General features: G+C 41.2%; 1 protein-coding gene across 3 annotated transcripts in view; it reads right to left on the bottom strand.

The window, feature by feature from the left end:
- XPOT (exportin for tRNA) overlaps positions 1-19,518 on the bottom strand; it is a 43,211-nt gene extending 23,693 nt beyond the window's left edge. For 2 of the 3 annotated variants that reach the window (XM_055327964.1, XM_055327966.1), the window contains exons 1-9: positions 19,149-19,518; positions 15,642-15,775; positions 10,612-10,694; positions 8,822-8,878; positions 7,474-7,543; positions 6,475-6,693; positions 4,016-4,200; positions 3,750-3,918; positions 2,122-2,358 (exon numbers count right to left, since the gene is read on the bottom strand). In XM_055327964.1, the coding sequence (XP_055183939.1) occupies positions 2,122-2,358; positions 3,750-3,918; positions 4,016-4,200; positions 6,475-6,693; positions 7,474-7,543; positions 8,822-8,878; positions 10,612-10,694; positions 15,642-15,701 (1,080 nt within the window). In that variant the 5' untranslated portion in view covers positions 15,702-15,775; positions 19,149-19,518. Of the gene's footprint in view, positions 1-2,121; positions 2,359-3,749; positions 3,919-4,015; positions 4,201-6,474; positions 6,694-7,473; positions 7,544-8,821; positions 8,879-10,611; positions 10,695-15,641; positions 15,776-18,448; positions 18,665-19,148 lie in introns of those variants that run through there. The other variant, XM_055327965.1, reaches the window with a different exon arrangement.
- Between the last annotated feature and the right edge of the window lie 882 nt (positions 19,519-20,400).

Raw genomic sequence — 20,400 nt, 5'->3', positions numbered from 1 at the left:
GGGAGCCCGCGGGACTCAATCTCAGGTGCCCCACCCCTCTGCCTTTTTAAAAATGATTTTATTTTGGGCCCCTGGATGGCTTAGTTGGTTGAGCGTCTGCCTTCGGCTCAGGTCGTGATCCTGAAGTCCTGGGATTGAGCCCTGAGTCTGAGCTCTGAGTCCTGCTTCCCCTCTCCCTCTGCTCCTCTCCCTGCTTGTGCTATCTCAAATAAATAGAATAAAATCTTTGAAAATACATAAATATTTTTAAAAATTTATTTGAGAGAGAGCATGAAGGGTGGGGGAGGGAGAGGGACAAGCAGACTTCCTACAGAGTAGGGAGCCTGACAAGGAGTTTCATCCTAAGACCCCAGGATCATGACCTGAGCCGACGATGGCAGACACAACTAAGTGAGCCACCCAGGTGCCCCTCAAAATATTTTTCTAATCAATTAAGATATTTTAAAACATGCACACAACTTTCGTGGAGGGCAGTTTGGCAGTACTTTTTTTTTTTTTTTTAATTTATGATAGTCACAGAGAGAGAGAGAGAGAGAGAGGCAGAGACACAGGCAGAGGGAGAAGCAGGTTCCATGCACCAGGAGCCCGATGTAGGATTCGATCCCTGGTCTCCAGGATCGCGCCCTGGGCCAAAGGCAGGCGCCAAACCGCTGCGCCACCCAGGGATCCCTTTTTTTTTTTTTTTAAAGATTTTTTTATTTATTCATTCATGAGAGAGACAGAGACAGAGAGAGAGAGAGAAAGCAGAGACATAGGCAGAGGGAGAAGCAGGCTCCATGCAGGGAGCCTGACGTAGGACTCGACCCTGGGTCTCCAGGATCACGCCCTGGGCCGAAGGCAGGGACTAAACCGCTGAGCCACCCAGGGATCCCTGACAGTACCTTTCTATATTTCAAATGCACCTAACCTAAGATCTAGCAATTCCATTTCTACTAAACAATCTGACATATAGATGAATTTCAACTTTAAGGATATTTATAATGAATTTAGCAAAGAAGTCTACAGGATAGTAAAGTATGGTCTTCCCTTGTTTTCAAATAAGGCAAAAAAGCTAGAAGTCTGTTAAGAGATACACAGCCTAATTACCAGGAGTCATTTTAACTTTCTTCATTATCTTTCCTATTAGCTAAAAAGTTCCTTAAGGTATGTATGCAGACATACATTACATTTATAACAATAATACAGGAAGTAATATTTTAAGCTTGACTTGATTTAACCAATCAAATGTAACTGAAATAGGAATTGTTTTCTCACCTAATGACATAATGAGAAATTACTAATTTTTAAAAGGCTATCAGCCATTATACGGAGACTATTATGGTCTACATTTTAAGTTCTTATTGGAAGCAACTGTCTAAGAGAAAACTTAATTGTAAAAAAGTGTTCATTAGAAATAATGCATATATAATTAAAATATGAATGATGTTTAACAAAATTACTGTATTTAAAAACAAACACAAAGGTGCTTGGTCAGTCCGTTAAGTGTCCAACTCTTGATCTCAGCTCAGGTCTTGATCTCAGGGTTGTGAGTTCAAGGCCTGCATTAGGCTCCACACCAAGCATGGAACCTACTTAATAACAAAAGAAAAAAAAAGGAAAGGAAAAAAAAAAAAAACAACAGATTTAAAATGAAAAAAATGGCCTAAACCTGTGGCAATAATTCAAAGCTTGTTAAAGTCTAGTGAATTGAAGTTGGAGGGGGTAGGAAGACAGAGATACATTAATATATAACAGTAAATATCATTAGCTAATAGAATTATGTGTATTTTCTTCTTTTCAAGTTCATGTATTTTCCACTTCTCTATGGCTTGTCCATATTATCTACTGGGCAAAAAAGATTAAAGCAAGGACTTACCTGTTTCTTTCTTTCTTTCTTTCTTTCTTTCTTTCTTTCTTTCTTTCTTTCTTTCTTTCTTTCTTTCTTTTTTTCTTTTTTTTTAAGATTTTATTTATTTATTCATAGACACACATGGGTAGGGGGTGGGGAGAGAGAGAGAGGCAGAGGGAGAAGCAGGCCCCATGCAGGGAGCCCGACGTGGGACTCGATCCCGGGTCTCCAGGATCACACCCCATGCTGCAGGGGGTGCTAAACCGCTGCGCCACCGGGGCTGCCCGACTTACCTGTTTCAGAATATGAAGATAATCATAACAAAATCCAATAATGTTAGAAGAGATGTCATCATCCTCATGAATTAGTAGCTGCAGCATCAGAGCCACTTTTGTTTCAATAGCTTGTAGTGCCTCTTGAGCATTCTTGATATCCCCATTCTTAATTAATTTAGTCCAACTAACTATCAATGACTGTCCCATTCCATTTACCAGTTTAGAAAATCTGGCTAGAAAGTCAACATCTTCTTCCTATTAAGCAATCAAAAGAGACCTCAATTTAGAAACACCCACATAAAAAAAAGAAAAAGAAAAAACGCCCACTTAAGAATAAGAAGAGAAAACTCTAAACTTTAGTATGAATCAAGAGCCAATTATAAGATTCAATTTTAAACTAACATCAGACATTTAACCATTCTACTGTCTTGACTAAACAATTTTTAGAATTTCAGTTCAATTATTATTAACCATTTGTACTCTTTCAACCAACTCTTTTTAATGGTTATAGGCCTATAGACACTGCCAATTTTATAAAAGCTTGAAGGGATTTGTGGTTTTAAAAATCTTCTATCTAAACTGCTCAAGTTAGTAAACATGCTGTAATGATGTCATATATTACAGTATGTGTAATAACTTCTAGCAGTCCTTTCTGAAACTATTTGAGTCCTAACTATGTTGCAAAGACATAGAGCTGCTATTATAACTACCTGCCTAAGGTCATACTAGTGAGACTGTTTATTAGTTACCCTTATGATACTCTCCTACAGACAGAGATGTTACCTTCATCATTTTAGGACTTTTACCATAGACTAAACAGGACAATTATCAGCAATGTGGGAAAATGCTACTGTTCTTCTGCATTACTGACGTATCACCAAAACAAATATTTCTTAAATTTTTTATCACTGTCACAGGTAAATAAAAATCTTCAAATTCTGTTTCTAAATTACTTACCACACTCAGAGCCTTCAGCTTATTGGAGCTAAACTCCCAACAGCTCAAATGAATAACAAAAGTATGGTGAAAATGTAACAATAACTAAGTCTAGTTTTGGTCAAAATGCACTGCCAGGTACACAGTATAGTATCTTGCTACTTAAAAGTATAGACCAGTAGTCTGTAATCAAATTCAAGTTTGTGAGAAATGCAGAACTGCAGGTATCATCCCAGATCTTTTTTTTTTTTTTGGCTTTGTTTTAAAGATTTATTTATTTATACATGAGAGACACAGAGAGAGAGAGGCAGACACACAGGCAGAGGGAGAAGCAGGCTCCATGCAGGGAGCCCGATGTGGGACTTGATCCCAGGATGCTGGGATCATGCCCTGAGCTCAACGCAGATGCTCAACTGCTGAGCCACCCAGGCGTCCCTCATCCCAGATCTTCAGGTCTAGAACTGGTATAATCTACTGTCCCAGGCAAATGCTACAGGTACATTATGGCTTTCTGGTTACAGTGTTTCTTTACGGTCTCAAGGAGAGTTTACACATAAAAAAAAAAAAAGAAGAAGAAAGGAAACAGATAGCATATTTAAATTAGTGCCTATCCTACTTTCTTCTAACAATTTTTATTTTATTTTATTTTATTTTATTTTATTTTATTTTCTTCTAACAATTTTTAAAACTTCATACATAAATTTACTGACCTGGTCAATGCTGAAAAATCCAGCAGACTGTAAGACTTGACACAAAGATTCTACTAATTTCATTTTATCAACAGGATCCATTCCTTTATTTACAATTTCAAATAAACAGTCACATGCTTCTTCCCGTAGAACTTCTATTGACATATGACCTAGCAGCATATTTATAAACCTGGCAATAGGAGAAAAAAATTGTTGTATTTCCAAACTCATGAGTTTTACATACTGTATTTTGTAGGTTTATATCTTTAAAATATAGGTATACTTACCTATCATTGGCTATAAGGGATAAGTCTATCCAAGAGACATAAGCCCCAACTACTTCAAGGCACTGACATGTCACTTCTGAATTAGTATACTGATAATTTTGTAAAATTTGGTACCATGATTCCACCAAGTTTGGAATGCACTGCTCCCTCATGGTATCTTTTATTAGAGTATTCCTACGAGCCTCCTAAAAAACAAAACAAAACACCTCACGCACAAAGTAGATTACTACACAAAATAATTTCTGACATCTGAATAGCTGCATACAGTAATTTCCTCACAATTAAACTTCCAGACTTAACACATTCCCTGCCACTATTTCCTAAACTTCCAGACTTGTAACACATTCCCTGCCACTATTTCCTACTTATCAATTCTAAAATCATATCCTATGATTCTTTTAATTTCCTTTTTCCATTATATTCCTCAAAGGCAGATTTAATTTCTTCTTAAACGGGGGATCCCTGGGTGGCGCAGCGGTTTGGCGCCTGCCTTTGGCCCAGGGCGCGATCCTGGAGACCAGGGATCGAATCCCACATCGGGCTCCTGGTGCATGGAGCCTGCTTCTCCCTCTGCCTGTGTCTCTGCCTCTCTCTCTCTCTCTCTGTGACTATCATAAATAAATAAAAATTAAAAAAAAATATAGGCAGAGGTGATTCCAGGGACTGCCAGTCGGATCCCAGTATGTTCCCCTGAACTGTCCACCTCTTTCCTTTAAAAAAAAAAATAAAAAAAAATAATTTCTTCTTAAACACAAACTACAAATAAGCATTTACTTAGAAATCTAAAGCATATGATAAAAGGGACTTCTCAATATTATGCAAACATAAACTACTTAAAGGAATGGAAATTTGTTTTTAATTAAATGAAATATATATATATATTAAGATTTTATTTATTTATGAGAGACAGATTGAGAGGTAGAGACACAGGCAGAGGTAGAAGCAGGCTTCCTGTCAGGAGCCTGATGTGGGACTCGATCCCAGGACCCTGGGATAATGCCCTGAGCCGAAGGCAGACGCTCAACCACTGAGCCACCCAGACATCCCTATTTTTTCGATTCTGAACAAAGATTTTAAGTAATCTCTATGCCCAATGTGGGGCTCAAACTCACAACCCCGAAATCAAGAGTCACATGTTCCACCGAGTGAGCCACCCAGGTGCCCCAAGAATGGTAATTATTATTATTATCGTTATTTTTAGAGAGAGTGGGAGGATGGGGAAGGACAGAAGAAAAGGGAAAAGGAGAGAATTTTTTTTTTTAAAGATTTTATTTATTTGAGAGAAAGGGAGCATGAGTGCATGTGCTTGTAGGGAGAGGGGCAAAGGGACAGGGAAAGGCAGGAGCCCACCATGAGGCTGATCCCTGGACCTGGGGATCATAACCTGAACTGAAGGCAGACACTTAACCGACTGAGCCCCACACAGGTGCCCCAGAAATGGCAATAATTTAAATGTATGATAAAAACCTTTCAAGTTATAAGTACGTCTGACATACAAAGACCTTAAATTATTATACACATCTGAATCAAGCAATTTCTTTTTTTATTTTCTCTCTCTTTTAAAAGATTTTAGTTATTTATTCATGAGAGACAGAGAGAGAGAGAAGCAGAGACCTAGGCAGAGGGAGAAGCAGGCTCCATGCAGGGAGCCCGATGTGGGACTCGATCCCAGGACCCCAGGATCACACCCCAAACCAAAGGCAGATGCTGAAACCGCTGAGCCACCAGGGCATCCCTCACTCTCTTTTTTGAATCAAGCAACTTCTGTTGTCTTCTTGAAGAATAAGGAAAAAGTTATATTGGATTATGCACAGAGAAAGACTAAGGTGACAGGTTTTATGACTGAGAATACAGAATAAACTAGCAGATTCATAAGCAATGATTCCTCCTCACTAACCATCTAGTAGTAAATACAGACAACATTTCTCCAGAAATTCATAAAACAACCAATTTGTGCATTTTATTGGAGAAAGTGCTTGCATAGTTAAAAAGAAAATCTAAAGTTATACTTTAATTTCAACATACACCCGGGGGGGGGGGGGAGACCCAGATCAAGTCCTCTGTAGACAAAATTCAAAATGTTGGGTGAATTTAGGGGTGCCTGGCTAGTTCAGTCGGTAGAACACATAACTTGATCTCAGAATCATGAGTTCAAGCCCCATGTTGGGTGTGGAGCCTGTTTGGGGAAAAAAAAAAGTTGGCGAATTTAGAATTAATTTGAAGGTGCCTGGGCTGGCTCAGTTGGAAGAGCATGTGACTCTTTTTTTTCTTTTTTTGAGCATGCGACTCTTGATCAAGGGGCTGTGAGTTTGAGCCCCATACTGGGTGGAAAGATAACTAAACGTAAAGTAAATAAATTTGTCTCTAAAAAAAGAAACTTCCTGCTTTTTTTTATTATGTGCTCATCCTCTCCTACAAAATCTACATTAAAAACTAATGATTATTGGGAAATTACTTGCCTCTGATGTATGCACCACATCACGATCCACCAACTCTGAATCAATAGCCATGAGGATTCGGAGGTACAAATCTACTCCCCTTGGATTTAGGTCTACTACTGAGAGAATGTCAAAAAAAAACTTGGGCCATCTAGTGAGATATTCTGTAACAAAAAGCAAGGCGAAGACTTGGGCTGCTTTATTTCGTATAAAGGTCTTCTCTGGTTGAGGATTCAGCATCTGACAAACAGAAAAATTGCCCATGAAATTAAATGTAAATTGCAAAGTCTCAAACAGATTGTTTTCCTACTTATTATCAATAAGCAAAAACTCACCAAACCTCGACAGTTTAGATTAGCTTTGCAACAAATATGCTTGAAAATTACCAAGGTATTTAAGTGACTACCCAGATGGAAAACAAAGGTGCTATGTTTACTTCTCATTCTTACACTTTTAAAGTTTCATGTGCAGAATTTTACTAGTTTTTGGTTCTACTAGTTAAATTGTGTTTTTTTTTTTTTTTTTTTTTTTTTAGCTGTTTGCTTTAGGAAAAATAACTCTAACTACATAACTGCTTTATATGTTAAGATTAGTTAAAATTAACAAAAAAGAACATAATGTGAATAAAGAACTCCAGTGGTTCCCTTGTAAAAGGCTCTTTGTGAAGAGGCTGTCCAGGAGAGCTCCCCTTTAGAAGCGAAAAAAAAAAATTTTTTTTTTCCTTGTTAAATAGTTACAATACCAAATCAAACCAAACCAAAAAAAACCCATTTTAAAACCAAAGTTTCAACAATGTGTCATGGAAAGCATGACAGTCTCAGTCATTAATATAATTTAAAATTATCACTAAGTTTTTATATACCCATAATCTTTGAAACCAGCACTTTCTAAAAAAAAGCTATGGGATCAAAGGGAGTATAAACGATCAACATTTCTGAGGGAAAGTTCTAAACTCTTGCAAAACTAAAAATTTAAATATCTAAAAATTTGAGGTACTGAACATAATTATTACTATTTTACCTGAGCTTGAAGCCAAGATATGAGCGTCTCCCTAATTAGTTGCTGTTGAACAGTAGTTAGTTCTGAATATCTGTTCAAAATAGAGAAGAAAAATAATAATGGCTATATTTGGTGTCTGTGATTTATTTTTTTTTTTTAATTTTTTTTTATTTATTTACGATAGTCATACAGAGAGAGAGAGAGAGGCAGAGACATAGGCAGAGGGAGAAGCAGGCTCCATGCACCGGGAGCCCGATGTGGGATTCGATCCCGGGTCTCCAGGATCGCGCCCTGGGCCAAAGGCAGGCGCCAAACCGCTGCGCCACCCAGGGATCCCGGTGTCTGTGATTTAAAAAGTAACAGCCTCACATATTTGAAAGGGAAAATTTGTGTAATACTCAATTATTTAAAACTTCCTAAAATAAACTGATAATGCTTCTCATCACAGCTTTATTTTATTTTAATCTTTATTTATTCATGAGAGACAGAGGCAGAGGCAGAAACACAGGCAGAGGGAGAAGCAGGCTCCATGCAGGGAGCCCGATGTGGGATTCGATCCCCAGACCCGGAATCACGCCCTGAGCTGAAGGCAGACACTCAACCACTGAGCCACCCAGGCGTCCCTCATCACGGCTTTAAAGAAAAGATAGGGGTCGGCCTGGTAGACAGTGTAACACGATCACTGATCTTACTTTGATTTGTGGTCCAGGTCATGTTAAAACAAAATGGCAGCTGTGGAATTTCTCAAATGGAAATATGTCTATATTTTGAGGATGTCGCTTACAGAGACAAGGAGGCAAACGGAGAGTCCTCTGAGCAGTGATTCACTATTTCCACTTCATTAAGGCAGGGGACTCGAATGGCCATGCTGCCACTAACCTTTAACAGTTGTCATGTAGAAACAGGTCTGGTGTTGCTAGATTTTCTTTTTCCAGAGAAGTACGAAATCTAATTTTTTCTGTGAAATGTCTGGATTTTTAATATGTAACCATTTAGCTCAGTAATTTTAAAACACTTTAGGATAAATCAGAAACATACTTATAAACTGGGTATGTTTTATATACACTTTTTCTTTTTTAAGATTTTATTTATTTATTCATGAGAGACACAGAGAGAGAGATTGGCAGAGACACAGGCAGAGGGAAAAGCAGGCTCCATGCAGGGAGCCCGATGTGGGACTTGATCATGGGACCCTGGGGTCCCGCCAAAAAAGGCAGTTGCTAAACCACCGAGCCACCCAGGGATCCCCAGTTTTACACACTTTCAATTTACAGTTTGTATTATGATTTTTCCCAAAGAGAGAAAAACTAATTTAAAAAATGACTTCTCCCCACAAATTTCAGAGTCAAAACAGTGAGAAAAGCCTTACTTGTATTTAACTTGATGTTCTAGTACTTGAAAGCAGAAAAACTTTATGTGATCATCACTGAAAAAGAAAAAAGGAAAATCAGATAAGCAGAATATAATTTAGAGAAAACAAAAGTAAAGTATGAGTACTAGTAAAATACAGTTGAAAAGTTTCTCAAATAAGACCTTTGGCTTACGTTCTATTCATCATCAGTCTCTAAATGTTTAGAACTTACATATTATACCATTCTCAATAGTTTCATTAAATCTGACAAGCAAAAAAAGAAAAAAAGAAAAAAAAAGAAAAAACTTAAGTGCACCTAAGGATACTGCTTTGAAAACCAGGAATTCCCCTAAATTGTAGATGTTCGGATTAACTGGAACAACTTCTACACTTTATGATAGAAAGGCGAGGTGTAAAATGACAAATGGTCACACAGCCAGAGACTGAGTCAAATCAGAGATGGTAAGTGAAGTCTTATCTAAAATTCAACCCTAGACAGATCCATTGCAGTCAAATCCAAAACAGGCAGGGTCACTTGGACTGGTAGTTCAGCCTTAAATCAGATCTCTCAATTATCTACTCTCAAGTCTCCCCAGGGGTGATGCAGAGTTGCAGTAAACCAGCTACAATCTCTGACAAAATCTCTTTAGTGAACAACAATCTGCTCATCTAAAATAGTCGGTTTGGGCCAGGCTTAGTCATGGAAGAATCTGTCACATATAAAACTAACTGGTCAATATAAGAATAGATAATATTTTAACTTAGACTATATGAATTAACTAAACAAAATAATTTCACACACAAGAAGATAAAACTTAATCTTTCAAAATTTTAAGTTTCTTAGCACCTCTTCTAAGACCTTAGGGTTTCTATTCTTATCATGGTTGACACTGAAACCTTAAATGAACTACACAAAACTCATGTTTTCCACTTAAATATAAACTTCAGGAATACTTCAATTAAAAGTCAGATCTAAAAAAATAAAAAGCTAGATCTTATTTTAATTCCTGTTAACCTACAGTGTTTTATATTAGTTCCAGGCATACAATATAATGATTCAGCACTTCCATACATCATCCTGTGCTCAACACGAGTGCCCTCCTTTATCCCCATCATGTATTTAACCCCTTCCCACCCACCTCCTCCCTGGTAACCATCAGTTTGTTCTCTATAATTAAGAGTCTGTTTCTTGATTTGTCTCTCTTATTTTTTCACTTTGCTCATGTTTTGAGTATATTAAAAAATTTTCAAAAAGGAAAAAACCTAGTGCATATTTGATATGGGCTAGATAACCTGAACACTTGTGAGAGGTGGGGAAAAATAACTAAAAATCGAGGAATCTGTGCTAATTGCTCCTCAATCCCTTAGAGACACAAAGTGGAAATTGTAGAGGATGGATTATGAGTGTGATTAATGTTAAGAAGGATGAAGTGAATGCAGGACTTTGGTCCAATATTAAAAAACTGGCAAATGAATGTTTTTATACTTTAAATTAAAATAAAAACTTAAGATTTGTACAGTTCATGATTTCCTCCTTTGCCAACTTTTTAGAAAACCAACTATCACTTGCCACCATAAGAAGATTCCACATGAGATCTGCTGTCAGGTACCCAACATAAGGCAGAGTATAGTTTTACTGAAAAATCAATCCCAGAATGGCCAAATTTCTAGTTTATATTTTTCCCATTTCTACCCTGAATGGTTTTCCAAAACACAAGCCATAAAATGGCTTTATGAAAACACTTTCCAAATACAGGTCTCACAGAAATTTAAATTCCTGTAAGCCATGTAAATTTTGTTTTAATTACCTGTATGTCCTCTGGGCTAGAGCTTCTGCACACACTTGCCAGGCATCTGGGGAAATCTTTAACTGCTCAAAATAGGCCAGGGCCTGTAAGATTGCAAAGCCAAAAATGCATTTGGAACAGTCAATCTCAATGCCCTACTGATATTAAAATGTTCTAGGAATAGCAAACCAATACTAATCAGTCAATCTGAAGAAAAATAGCTAAAACATTGAATTCTGGCTTCTGAGTAAGTGCAACTAGTGATCATTCCCAGAAAAAAGTTAAGTAAAAAACAAATTCTCTCAGTTAGATACTCAAACCTGTTTCCCTTACAGCAAAGGAGACAACACAAAAATGCCATGCAGACCTCAACGGGTTATTGTGAGAATGAAGACAAAAACTACTGAAGTATTTTGTCAAGTACTATGCTACTGAGGTATATGCAATTATAAAACGATACATAAACGGCACTTTTCCTATATAGTTGTAAATATGTTATGAAAGAGGAAGTTACAAAATTAGTGTCCATGGGGTGCCTGGCTATCTCAGTAGGTGGAGTGTGTTGACTCTTGATCTCAGGGATGTGAATTCAAACTCTATGATGGGTGTAGAGATTATTTAAAAATATAATCTTTAGGGACACCTGGCTGGCTCAGTCAGTGGAGCATGAGACTCTTGACCTCTGGGTTGTGAGTTCGAGCTCCATGCTGAGTGTAGAAATGACTTAAAAATTAAAAAAAAAATCTTTAAAAAAAAAACAGGGGTGCCTGGCTCAGTGAAGCATCCAACTCTTGATTTCAGCTTAGGTCTTGATCTCAGGGTTGTGAGTTCAAACCCCACATTGGGCTCTACATTGGGCGTGGAGCCTACCTTTTTTTTTTTTTAAGATTGTATTTATTCATGAGAGACAGAGAGAGGCAGAGACACAGGCAGAGCGAGAAGCAGGCTCCATGCGGGGAGCCCAGTGTGGGACTCGATCCCAGGACCCCAGGATCACAACCTAAGCCAAAGGCAGACACTCAACCACTGAGCCACCCAGGTGACCCTGAAGCCAACTTTAAAAAATTAATTAAGGGGCACCTGGGTGGCTCAGGCTATGATCCCAGGGTCCTGGGATAGAGACCCATGACTGGCTCTCTGCTCAGCAGAGGGTCTGCTTCTCCTTCTCCATCAGTCACCCCCCCATCGCCGCCCCCCCCCGCTCATGTGCACTCTCCAGCATGTCCTCTCTCTGATAAAGAAAATCTTTTAAAAATTTTTAATTAAAAGTAAATAAAACAAAACAAAAAATATAAAAATAAAATGTTAAGAAGTAAAAAACAAAAAATCAAAATTAGACTCCAAATGCATGATATGAATTTTGGAAAACCAGAAATAATTGAAAAGCTTTAGGAAATGTTTCTCATTTCTCTGTTCATGAATTCAGAGCTTTGTTATAAGAGTAAGTATAGTCTAGAAAGGATGCAGCATCAAGTCCATGTGCTCTTTATCAGAATGTTGGGGAAATGGGAATGACTTCTGTCACTCTTTTCCATTAGCATGTTGCAGCTGGCATCAATGACAATGGAAAAACGGTAACCCTAACAACCTGTGAAAAGTATCTCAGTCCAGAAAATTACACAAAGATAGTGCTAGATAATTTTAAAGTAACTGATGTATTGATCAAGGACTGAAATGATGTAGAAAAAACGTTAAGAAATAGAAGAACCTAATTTTTTTTTTTAAGGGTGGGTGGGAAGGGACAGAGGAAGGAATCCCAAGCGGGCTCCACTCCCAGCAGAGCCTGATGTGGGGCTCCGTCTCACAACCCTGAGATCACCTGAGCTGAAACAGAGTTGGACGCTTAACCGACTGAGCCACCCAGGTGTCCCTTAGAAAAACCTAATTTTAATTAATAAATATTTTTTAAAATTGCGGTTTGTGGGACACCTGGGTAGCTCAGTTGGTTAAGTGTCTGCCTTCAGCTCAGATCATGATCCCAGCGTTCTGGGATCAAGCCCTGCATCATGCTCCTTGCTCATCAGGGAGTCTGCTTCTCCCTTTCCCTCTCCTTCTGGCTTGTGCTCTCTTTCTAATAAATAAAATCTTAAAATAAAAAAAAAACCCAACAAAACAAAAACAACTATGGTTTGTACCCCTGTAGTGATGAAATCAATTGTATAGGTCTTTATCAGCAATCAAAAAATGACAAACAGGGAGGCCTGGGTGGCTCAGCGGTTTAGCGCTGCCTTCGGCCCAGGGCATGATCCTGCTTCTCCCTCTCCCTGTGTCTCTGCCTCTCTCTCTCTCTCTGTATGTCTCTCATGAATAAATAAATAAAATCTTAAAAAACAAAAACAAATGACAAACAGTATCAGAGTGCACTGTTCATAATAAAAATAACCATTTTGTATAAACTGTTTTCAAGTTGTATATATATACATATATAAAAAATACTTAGTTATACACGTCTATACACACACAATGAAATGTAAAATTTTTTCCTTTAGGTTGAAGATTTTAAAAGAAAAGGAAAAAAGCTCTATTATAGTTGTATGACTGAGGGAATGGGTTTTCCTATGTGGTCTCACTGGCTGCTCCCACTGATGGAGAACCAAGTAAATCAAGGTAAGCAGATGAAGACAACCAAATACTATCTTAAGTATAAATGGCTATCTTTCGAAATTAAGAACAGAAGAAACTAGGCTGCTGCAAAGAACCTAATTCAGTTGTCTAACAATACTCCATGAAACTTAGGGTTTCCTTTAGGAACATTTATGGTCTCATTTAAGGAGATGGTGGAAGTCAATCATGTATGTTGCATTACCATCTAATACCTCACTTGCCATAAAAGGGGGGAGGAAAAGACGGGGGCGGATGTGATTCAGTTGTTAGAATTATCACTGACATACCATTTTCTTTAAATAATAGCAAGTTTTAATCAAAGACAGTGATTCCATTAAAAAAGTGAAAATAACTTAAAAGTTTTCAGTTTTTAACTAAAGTCTTTACACTCTGAATGTGTGCATTAATAGTATTTTTTTTTTAAATTTATTTATTCATTCAGAGAGAGCAAAGAGAGAGGCAGATACACAAGCAGAGGGAGAAGCAGGTTCCACGCAGGAAGCCCGATGTGGGACTCGATCCCAGGTCTCCAGGATCACACCCTAGGCTGCTGGCGGCGCTAAACCGCTGCGCCACGGGGGCTGCCCAGTATTTTTTATTTTTAAAGATTCATTTATTTGAAAGAGAGAGAGAGTACATGAGCGAGTGCGGGGAGAAGGTAGGGAGCCGACGGAGAGAAGACAGAGAATCTCAAGCAGACTCTCAGCTGAGTGCAGAGCCCCAATATGGGGCTTGATCTCATGACAATGAGATCATGACCTGAACCAAAAGCAAGAGTCAGATGCTCAATCAAATGAGCCACCCAGACACCCCATTTACTAGCATTTTTAAGTGAAATTTTATGGCAATCAGGAAGAAGTCAAAGCTTTTATCGCCTTTTCTTCTCTTTCATACCTTTTGTCTAATGCTCTACTGCCTCTAAGTGGCAATAGTCACACTTCAGCTACTGTTCCTGTAAAAAAATAGGACTATAGCTGGACAACTGAGAATTGGGGTTGGCAGTTATCTTACAATCAAACTGGATTAGTGTTCCACTACTCTTGATTTCCAACATGAGAACTATCAGAATTCACTTTCCTTAAGATTCCTTCTTTTTTTATCCTAATTAATTCTGTTATTCAGGTTGGCTTAATGGGTATCAAATTAAGCCTGAATTTGGATGCTTAATATAGGTCTGTAATGGGTAGAACTCATTTTTACTGATAAAAAGCATAACTTTATAAAAAGACTTGTGACAATGCATTGTGTTTACTTTCCTGAAAATTACTGCACATTTAAAAAATTGTTGCATTTTAATCTGTTGTATTTAATAAAAAACAAATGATTTCCAAAAAGGATCATTAGTGGAAAAAACAAAACAAACAAAACAAAAAGGCTATCTAATAACCAAACAAACAGTAAAGGGCTTTTAGTTACAGACAAGTATTACCAAGGTAAAGATCTACCATAGATAGTTTGACTATATAATTAAGGCTTTGAAGGTAGGTAGCTTAAACTCCTACTTCTCTGTCTACACACAGAAAACATGGATTTTAAATGTCTTTTGATGTCCTAACTAGTTTGTTAGTTATCTGTAACTAGATTATTTAAATCTAAATTCCTGTTATTTCCCTTTATTATATAGATGACTGGTTACTTATTTAACAGCAGAGGCATGGAAGCATGTTAGAAACTACTTGAGATTTTTTTTACTTAATTCTCCTTAAAAGCACAACAAAAACGAACAATATTTAGTGAGACTGTTACCCTTATTCAGCTCATTTATAAAAATATCCTTTGCTATGAGAAGTAGAAAGAGAAAATGCCTCTCCTTCCACTTACCCTATACTTCGAAACACCCACGTCTTTAAAAAAAAAACTCAATTATAGGCTTATTCTTTAAATTCTTCTGTCATTCACCTGTAGTCACGATTACAGGTACAGCCTACATTATGTTTGTTTATATTTGCCCAAATATCCTAGCACCTCATAATGGATTCCTTGTCATCTAATCATTTTATGTAACCTAAAATATGGCATATCATATCTACTAATTTACATGTCTGCCTGGACTAAATAACAAGGACGCTAAATACCACTAACGTGAAGGCTAAATAACTTGTCCAGACCAAGCCAGGCCATGGAAAGATAAAGTATGCACGTCTGCCACCATGGAAAGTTCCTCAAGCAATCCTTCTCACTGTAACTTTTAAATAATTAGAAATAATGATTGATGTGACATAAAGAGCTGCCTTGAATTACATGAGATTTTAATACCTTTGTTGAGCCAACTAAAAAGACCATAAATCACAATACTTATAGTTTCTGTATTCAGAATATATTCAAGTACCTCAAATCTGTCTGTTCATTTCTACTCAAATGAAACCTTTATCATATGTACTTTGTAAAGTCCTCGAATGTAAATCTGTAATGATTTTTAAAGAAATGATTAAAATGACTTTACTTACCCTTTGTCTGAAGTCTGAATCAGCATTTGGATTTAGCCCTAAAAGAGCCTGTTCATCCATCCCTGCCACTAGTCTTGGAGTTTTCTGATTACAATAGGTGTGCCCTCTGATCCCACAGAAGAATCCACAAACATCTGCACACACACACACACACAAAAAAAAGGTGACAGAAAGCAATACTTGGTAAACAAAACTGATGCATATCCAGAATATCCTAGGTAGGTAACATTATGCAAGGAAGTTTAAATGTTGAAAGAACCTCTTTTGAAACTATCCAAAATTACAACTAAAGGAGCCTAAGTCTCAGAAGAATGGACCTACTAAATACTCCACAAATTTTATTCAAGATCATCAATATAGAAATTCTTTTCTACTTTAAACAGAAGCATCTAATTTATGCAGTGTAATTATCCCCAGTACTTAAAAGTGCAATCATGCAACTATACTAAAAAATGACAAATCTAGATCTTATTATACTAATTTACCTACTTCTATTTATCAATATCACAAACCTTTAGGAAAAAAAAAAAAAAACAACACCTTGGAATGGCTGACTAAACAGTGTTCAATATCCTTACTGGAGTGTCTAAAGTACAAGATAAGTCAAATCAAAGAGGAAGTAGAACAGTGAAAAACCAGTCATTTAACTTTTAAACAACAGACTCTCTGGACAATTTTAGAAATGTATTTCAAAAAATACTTTTCATAGTAGCTATAAAAACTGATAAATCACTAGTTAATATTGAATATTAGCTAGAGCTAATTTAAGAACATTCTTTTAGTCTTTGGAAGGAATGTACTTTTGCATGGTATAGGGTCTAACATTCTCAAAAAAGAACATGATTTAAGCCCCAAAAGGCAACTTGGTTTTTGACAGAATGTATAGATGAGGGAACAAGGAACAAATTCTAAATGATGTGAAAAATCAAATTCATCCTCCCAATACCAATGGGGTAGGGAGACCATCCTACTACTTCCATCAAAAAGCTGTAGGGCTTTTACCTGCCTTGGTGTTAATTATCATACAGCAAAGAGAAAATTAGAGCCTAAATCAGAGCCTAAAATCAGAGAAATCAGAGGGTGAGGGTGCACAGCCTTTTTGGAATGGTGAGGCCAGTATCTGATCCAGGTTAGAGTACCCCAGCTACAATATGCTTTTCTGTCTTCCCCTGGGCCTGCCTGAAACAAATGCTAAGTCAGGTTATGTGCTGAGAGCCCTTAGAGAGAAAAGCTCAACCCTTTCCCTTATGATTTCTATCATACTTGCAGACTACAGCAAGGCAGTGTACGTAGCTCCCCACTGCCCTCAGGATTAAGATCCAAACTCTTTTGAAGGACTCCTCACTCCTCGGCACCACAACCCAGCCAGGTCAGTGGTATTCTGACTTTCATCTTTGCACTCACTGCTCTTTTCTTGTTACTTGGTTAACTCCTGCCTGTCCTTCAAAATTCAGCTTAGGGGTCACCTCTTTCAAGAACACTTCTTTGACCCCTATTGTTCAAGTCTCCCAAACTGGATTAAACGCCCCTTGTTAAGTGCTGATATGTTGTCACTGCCTGCTTACAAGTTTCCTCTCAAAAATCTTAAAAGGAAAGGGATACCTTAAATATCTGTCATTATGCCCTTAGGACATAGAACATAGGCTTTGGGTTTGCACTCTAATTTAGTCGTTTTTAAACTGGGGCCACATGGACAAATAGGAAATGTGGGAGAGAGAGCCCTTTCTATGAACTGGAAAAGAGAATGTGTATCTCATAAAGTTGTAATTCAATGAGACAAGGTATATAAGGGATGTCTGGCACACAGTGGGTCCTTAATAGATCATAATTTAGAGCTAGTCTCGTCGGGGGTGGGACCTACTTGGAGCAGTCTAGATTTACCATCTAATACTATTAAATGGGCATTTGAACAGATGGGAAAACACACAAAAAAAGGCAGTGATCTTCCTCCTCTATCCCTGTCAAAAATCGACAAGAAGATCTAACGATTCCCTGGAAAAAATGTAAACACAAAAAAAGAAAATGTGAGTTTCTGTGAATCCCAGATTAAAAGGTCCTCTAAAAGATTCCCTGAAATGAAAGGAAAAAACTGCTTAAGTGTGGTCGAGTCCCTTTAATCAAGCAAAAAAACACAGCACTGGCCTTAAAAAAAAAAAAAAAAAAAAAAAAAAAAACAACCCGGCTAGTCAATAACCTAAGGAAACATAAACCTGTTAACAGTTGTCAGTACAGGGATCCCTGGGTGGCGCAGCGGTTTGGCGCCTGCCTTTGGCTCAGGGCGCGATCCTGGAGACCCGGGATCGAATCCCACATCGGGCTCCCGGTGCATGGAGCCTGCTTCTCCCTCTGCCTATGTCTCTGCCTCTCTCTCTCTCTCTCTGTGACTATCGTAAATAAATAAAAAATTAAAAAAAAAAAAAACAAACAGTTGTCAGCACATAAAGAATCCCCCATAGAGAGGGAACTTGCATAATGATCCATATGCAGGGGCGCCTAACCATAAAACGGTTAAGTACCCACATGTGTGCAAACAACTGGTGAGTGACAACCGGTGCAAAAAGGTGACCGGTCCCTGGTCCCCCGGTGAGAGGCCGCGCACCAATAGGTGAGGTGCTGGCGGGGCACAGAGGTGCAGGCTCAGACCTCTGTTACAATGCGATAAACCCTTCACCTATCCTGTTCCCGGGCAAGGGGAGCACCACCCTGAAAACAGCCCCAGCTTTGCTTTGATCGCCATCAAATTAAAAAAAAAAAAAAAAGAAAAGAAAAAAAAAAAAATGAAGCCATCTGGGGAAATCCCTCCACACCTACTAAAGACTGTTCAGAGACCGGGGCTGACTTTCCAGTCTTGTTAGCACCACGCTGACAAGTCGCTTTGGTAAAACGTAACTTCCCCCCGGTAACAACTAATTAGCACTTTTCAAAAAAAAAAAAAAAGTGCTCGTGTCTTCTGGTTCCAGGGAAACGTCACGCGTGTCGAATCCTGCAGAACGGCGAGGAAGGGAAGAGAAGAAATGGCGTGTCTGTGCTGGCAAATTACTGCCCAGAAATAACACTTTTCTCCCCCCCCTTCTTTTTTGTCCTGGGGCGGGGGGGTGGGGGGGGTGAGCGAGTTTGAGGTCCCTGCAGTGGGAGCCGGTGGGACGCGCCGCTCTCGTGCCAAACGCTGCGGGGCCACGCGCGAGGCCGACCCCACAGCCCTCGCCGCGTCCCTCCCCGAAAGGGAGCCTCGTGGCAGCTCGGGTGATGAAACACCGGGCAACGGCGGGCGCATCGGGGCGCGCTCCGCCGCCACCGCGTCCGCCCAGCGTCGGGGGCAGCGCCCCGAGGCCGCCGGCCCGCACCCCTCCCCCTCGGGCCCGCACCCCTCCCCGGCGGGGGCTCCCCGGCCCCGCACCCCCCCGTCCCTCACCCCCCCCCGTCCGCGGCCCGCGCCCCGCGCCCCCCCTCCACCCCCCGGGCCCGCGCGCCCGGCCAGCTCCCCGGCAGCCCCGGGCCCCGAGTCACCTTCCCTACGGCTCCATCCCGCCTCCCCGCCCGCACTCCCGAGCGCTGGCCAGCGGAGCGCGGAGAGCGGCCCTCGTCCCGGTCGCCGTCGTCCTCCGCCGCGGCCGGAGCCCGAGCTGCCGGGGCCGCGCGCCCCTCCGCGTCCGCCGGCGCCTTGTCTTGCGTGGCGCCCGGCCGGCAGGCGAGCCAGCAGGCGGGCGGGGTCGGCGCCCCAGGAAGGGAAAGAGCGCGAGGTCCCGGCTAACGCCGCCGCCGCCGCCGCCGCCTCCGCCGCCGCTGAGTCAGCGCGAAGCGCGCTCCCCGCGTCGGCGCCGCGCGGGCCAGCAGCCCCAGCAGCCTCATGGAGAGCGGGGACCGCGGCCCGCGGACCCCGGCCGGACGCCTACAACTCCCGGCGTGCAACGGGCGGCGGGGGCGCTTCCCGGCGCCCCGCGGGGCCTGCGGTGCATGCCGGGACGGGGCGCCGGGCGCCAGCCCCTCCCCCGCCGCCGGGTCTCGCGGGGGGCGTGGCCGCGGGGGGCCGCGAGAACGGCGCGGCCGGGGCCCGGCTGGGGCGCTGCGGGCCGCGCGGGGTCGGTGGCTCGTGGCTCCGCCGTGGGTCCGCGTGCCTAGCGCCCCGCAGGCTTCGCACGCGCCGTCCTGGGTGAAAAGGCGAGAGCGTCGCCAGGGCGTCCTGCTCGGGGGACTCCCTGCAGCCGCGACCTCGTGGCCCGCCCGCCGCCCGGGCTGCGGCCGCCCGCGTGTGCGCCCCGCGCCCGCCCACCTGCTGCACCAGCTGCCCCACTCGCCCGACGGGGCAACCGCGGGCCTGACCTCGGAGGGCTCCCGCGCGCGCTGCGCTGGGGACTCGCGTTTGCACGCAGGGAGCTCAGGATTTAGTTGCGTTGACTCCTCGCAGCTCACTGCGGATTAGGTTGCAGTCACGCAGGCCGCAGTGACAAACGGGTCTTGGCAGGGGGAGTCCGGAGGACAGGCAGGATCAAGTGAAGGTAACCACTGTGCAGCGACTTGCGCTCGGCGACCCCGTGCAAGGCGCTGCACCGCCCGCTTCACACGGTGTTTCCCATCACTTCTGCATCACGTCTGTGACTGAAATGCCAGGCGAGGGGCAGCCCCGGTGGCCCAGCGGTTGAGCGCCCGCCTTCAGCCCAGGGCATGACCCTGGAGACCCAGGATCGAGCCCCACGTAGGCCTCCCTGCATGGAGCCTGCTTCTCCCTCCGCCTGGGTCTCTGCCTCTCTCTCAAGTAAGC

This window comes from Nyctereutes procyonoides, unplaced genomic scaffold (genome assembly GCF_905146905.1).
Source record: "Nyctereutes procyonoides isolate TBG_1078 unplaced genomic scaffold, NYPRO_anot_genome, whole genome shotgun sequence".
Classification (NCBI taxonomy): domain Eukaryota; kingdom Metazoa; phylum Chordata; class Mammalia; order Carnivora; family Canidae; genus Nyctereutes; species Nyctereutes procyonoides.
Note: the sequence above shows the minus strand (reverse complement) of the source record. Positions and strands in the feature narration are given on the sequence as shown.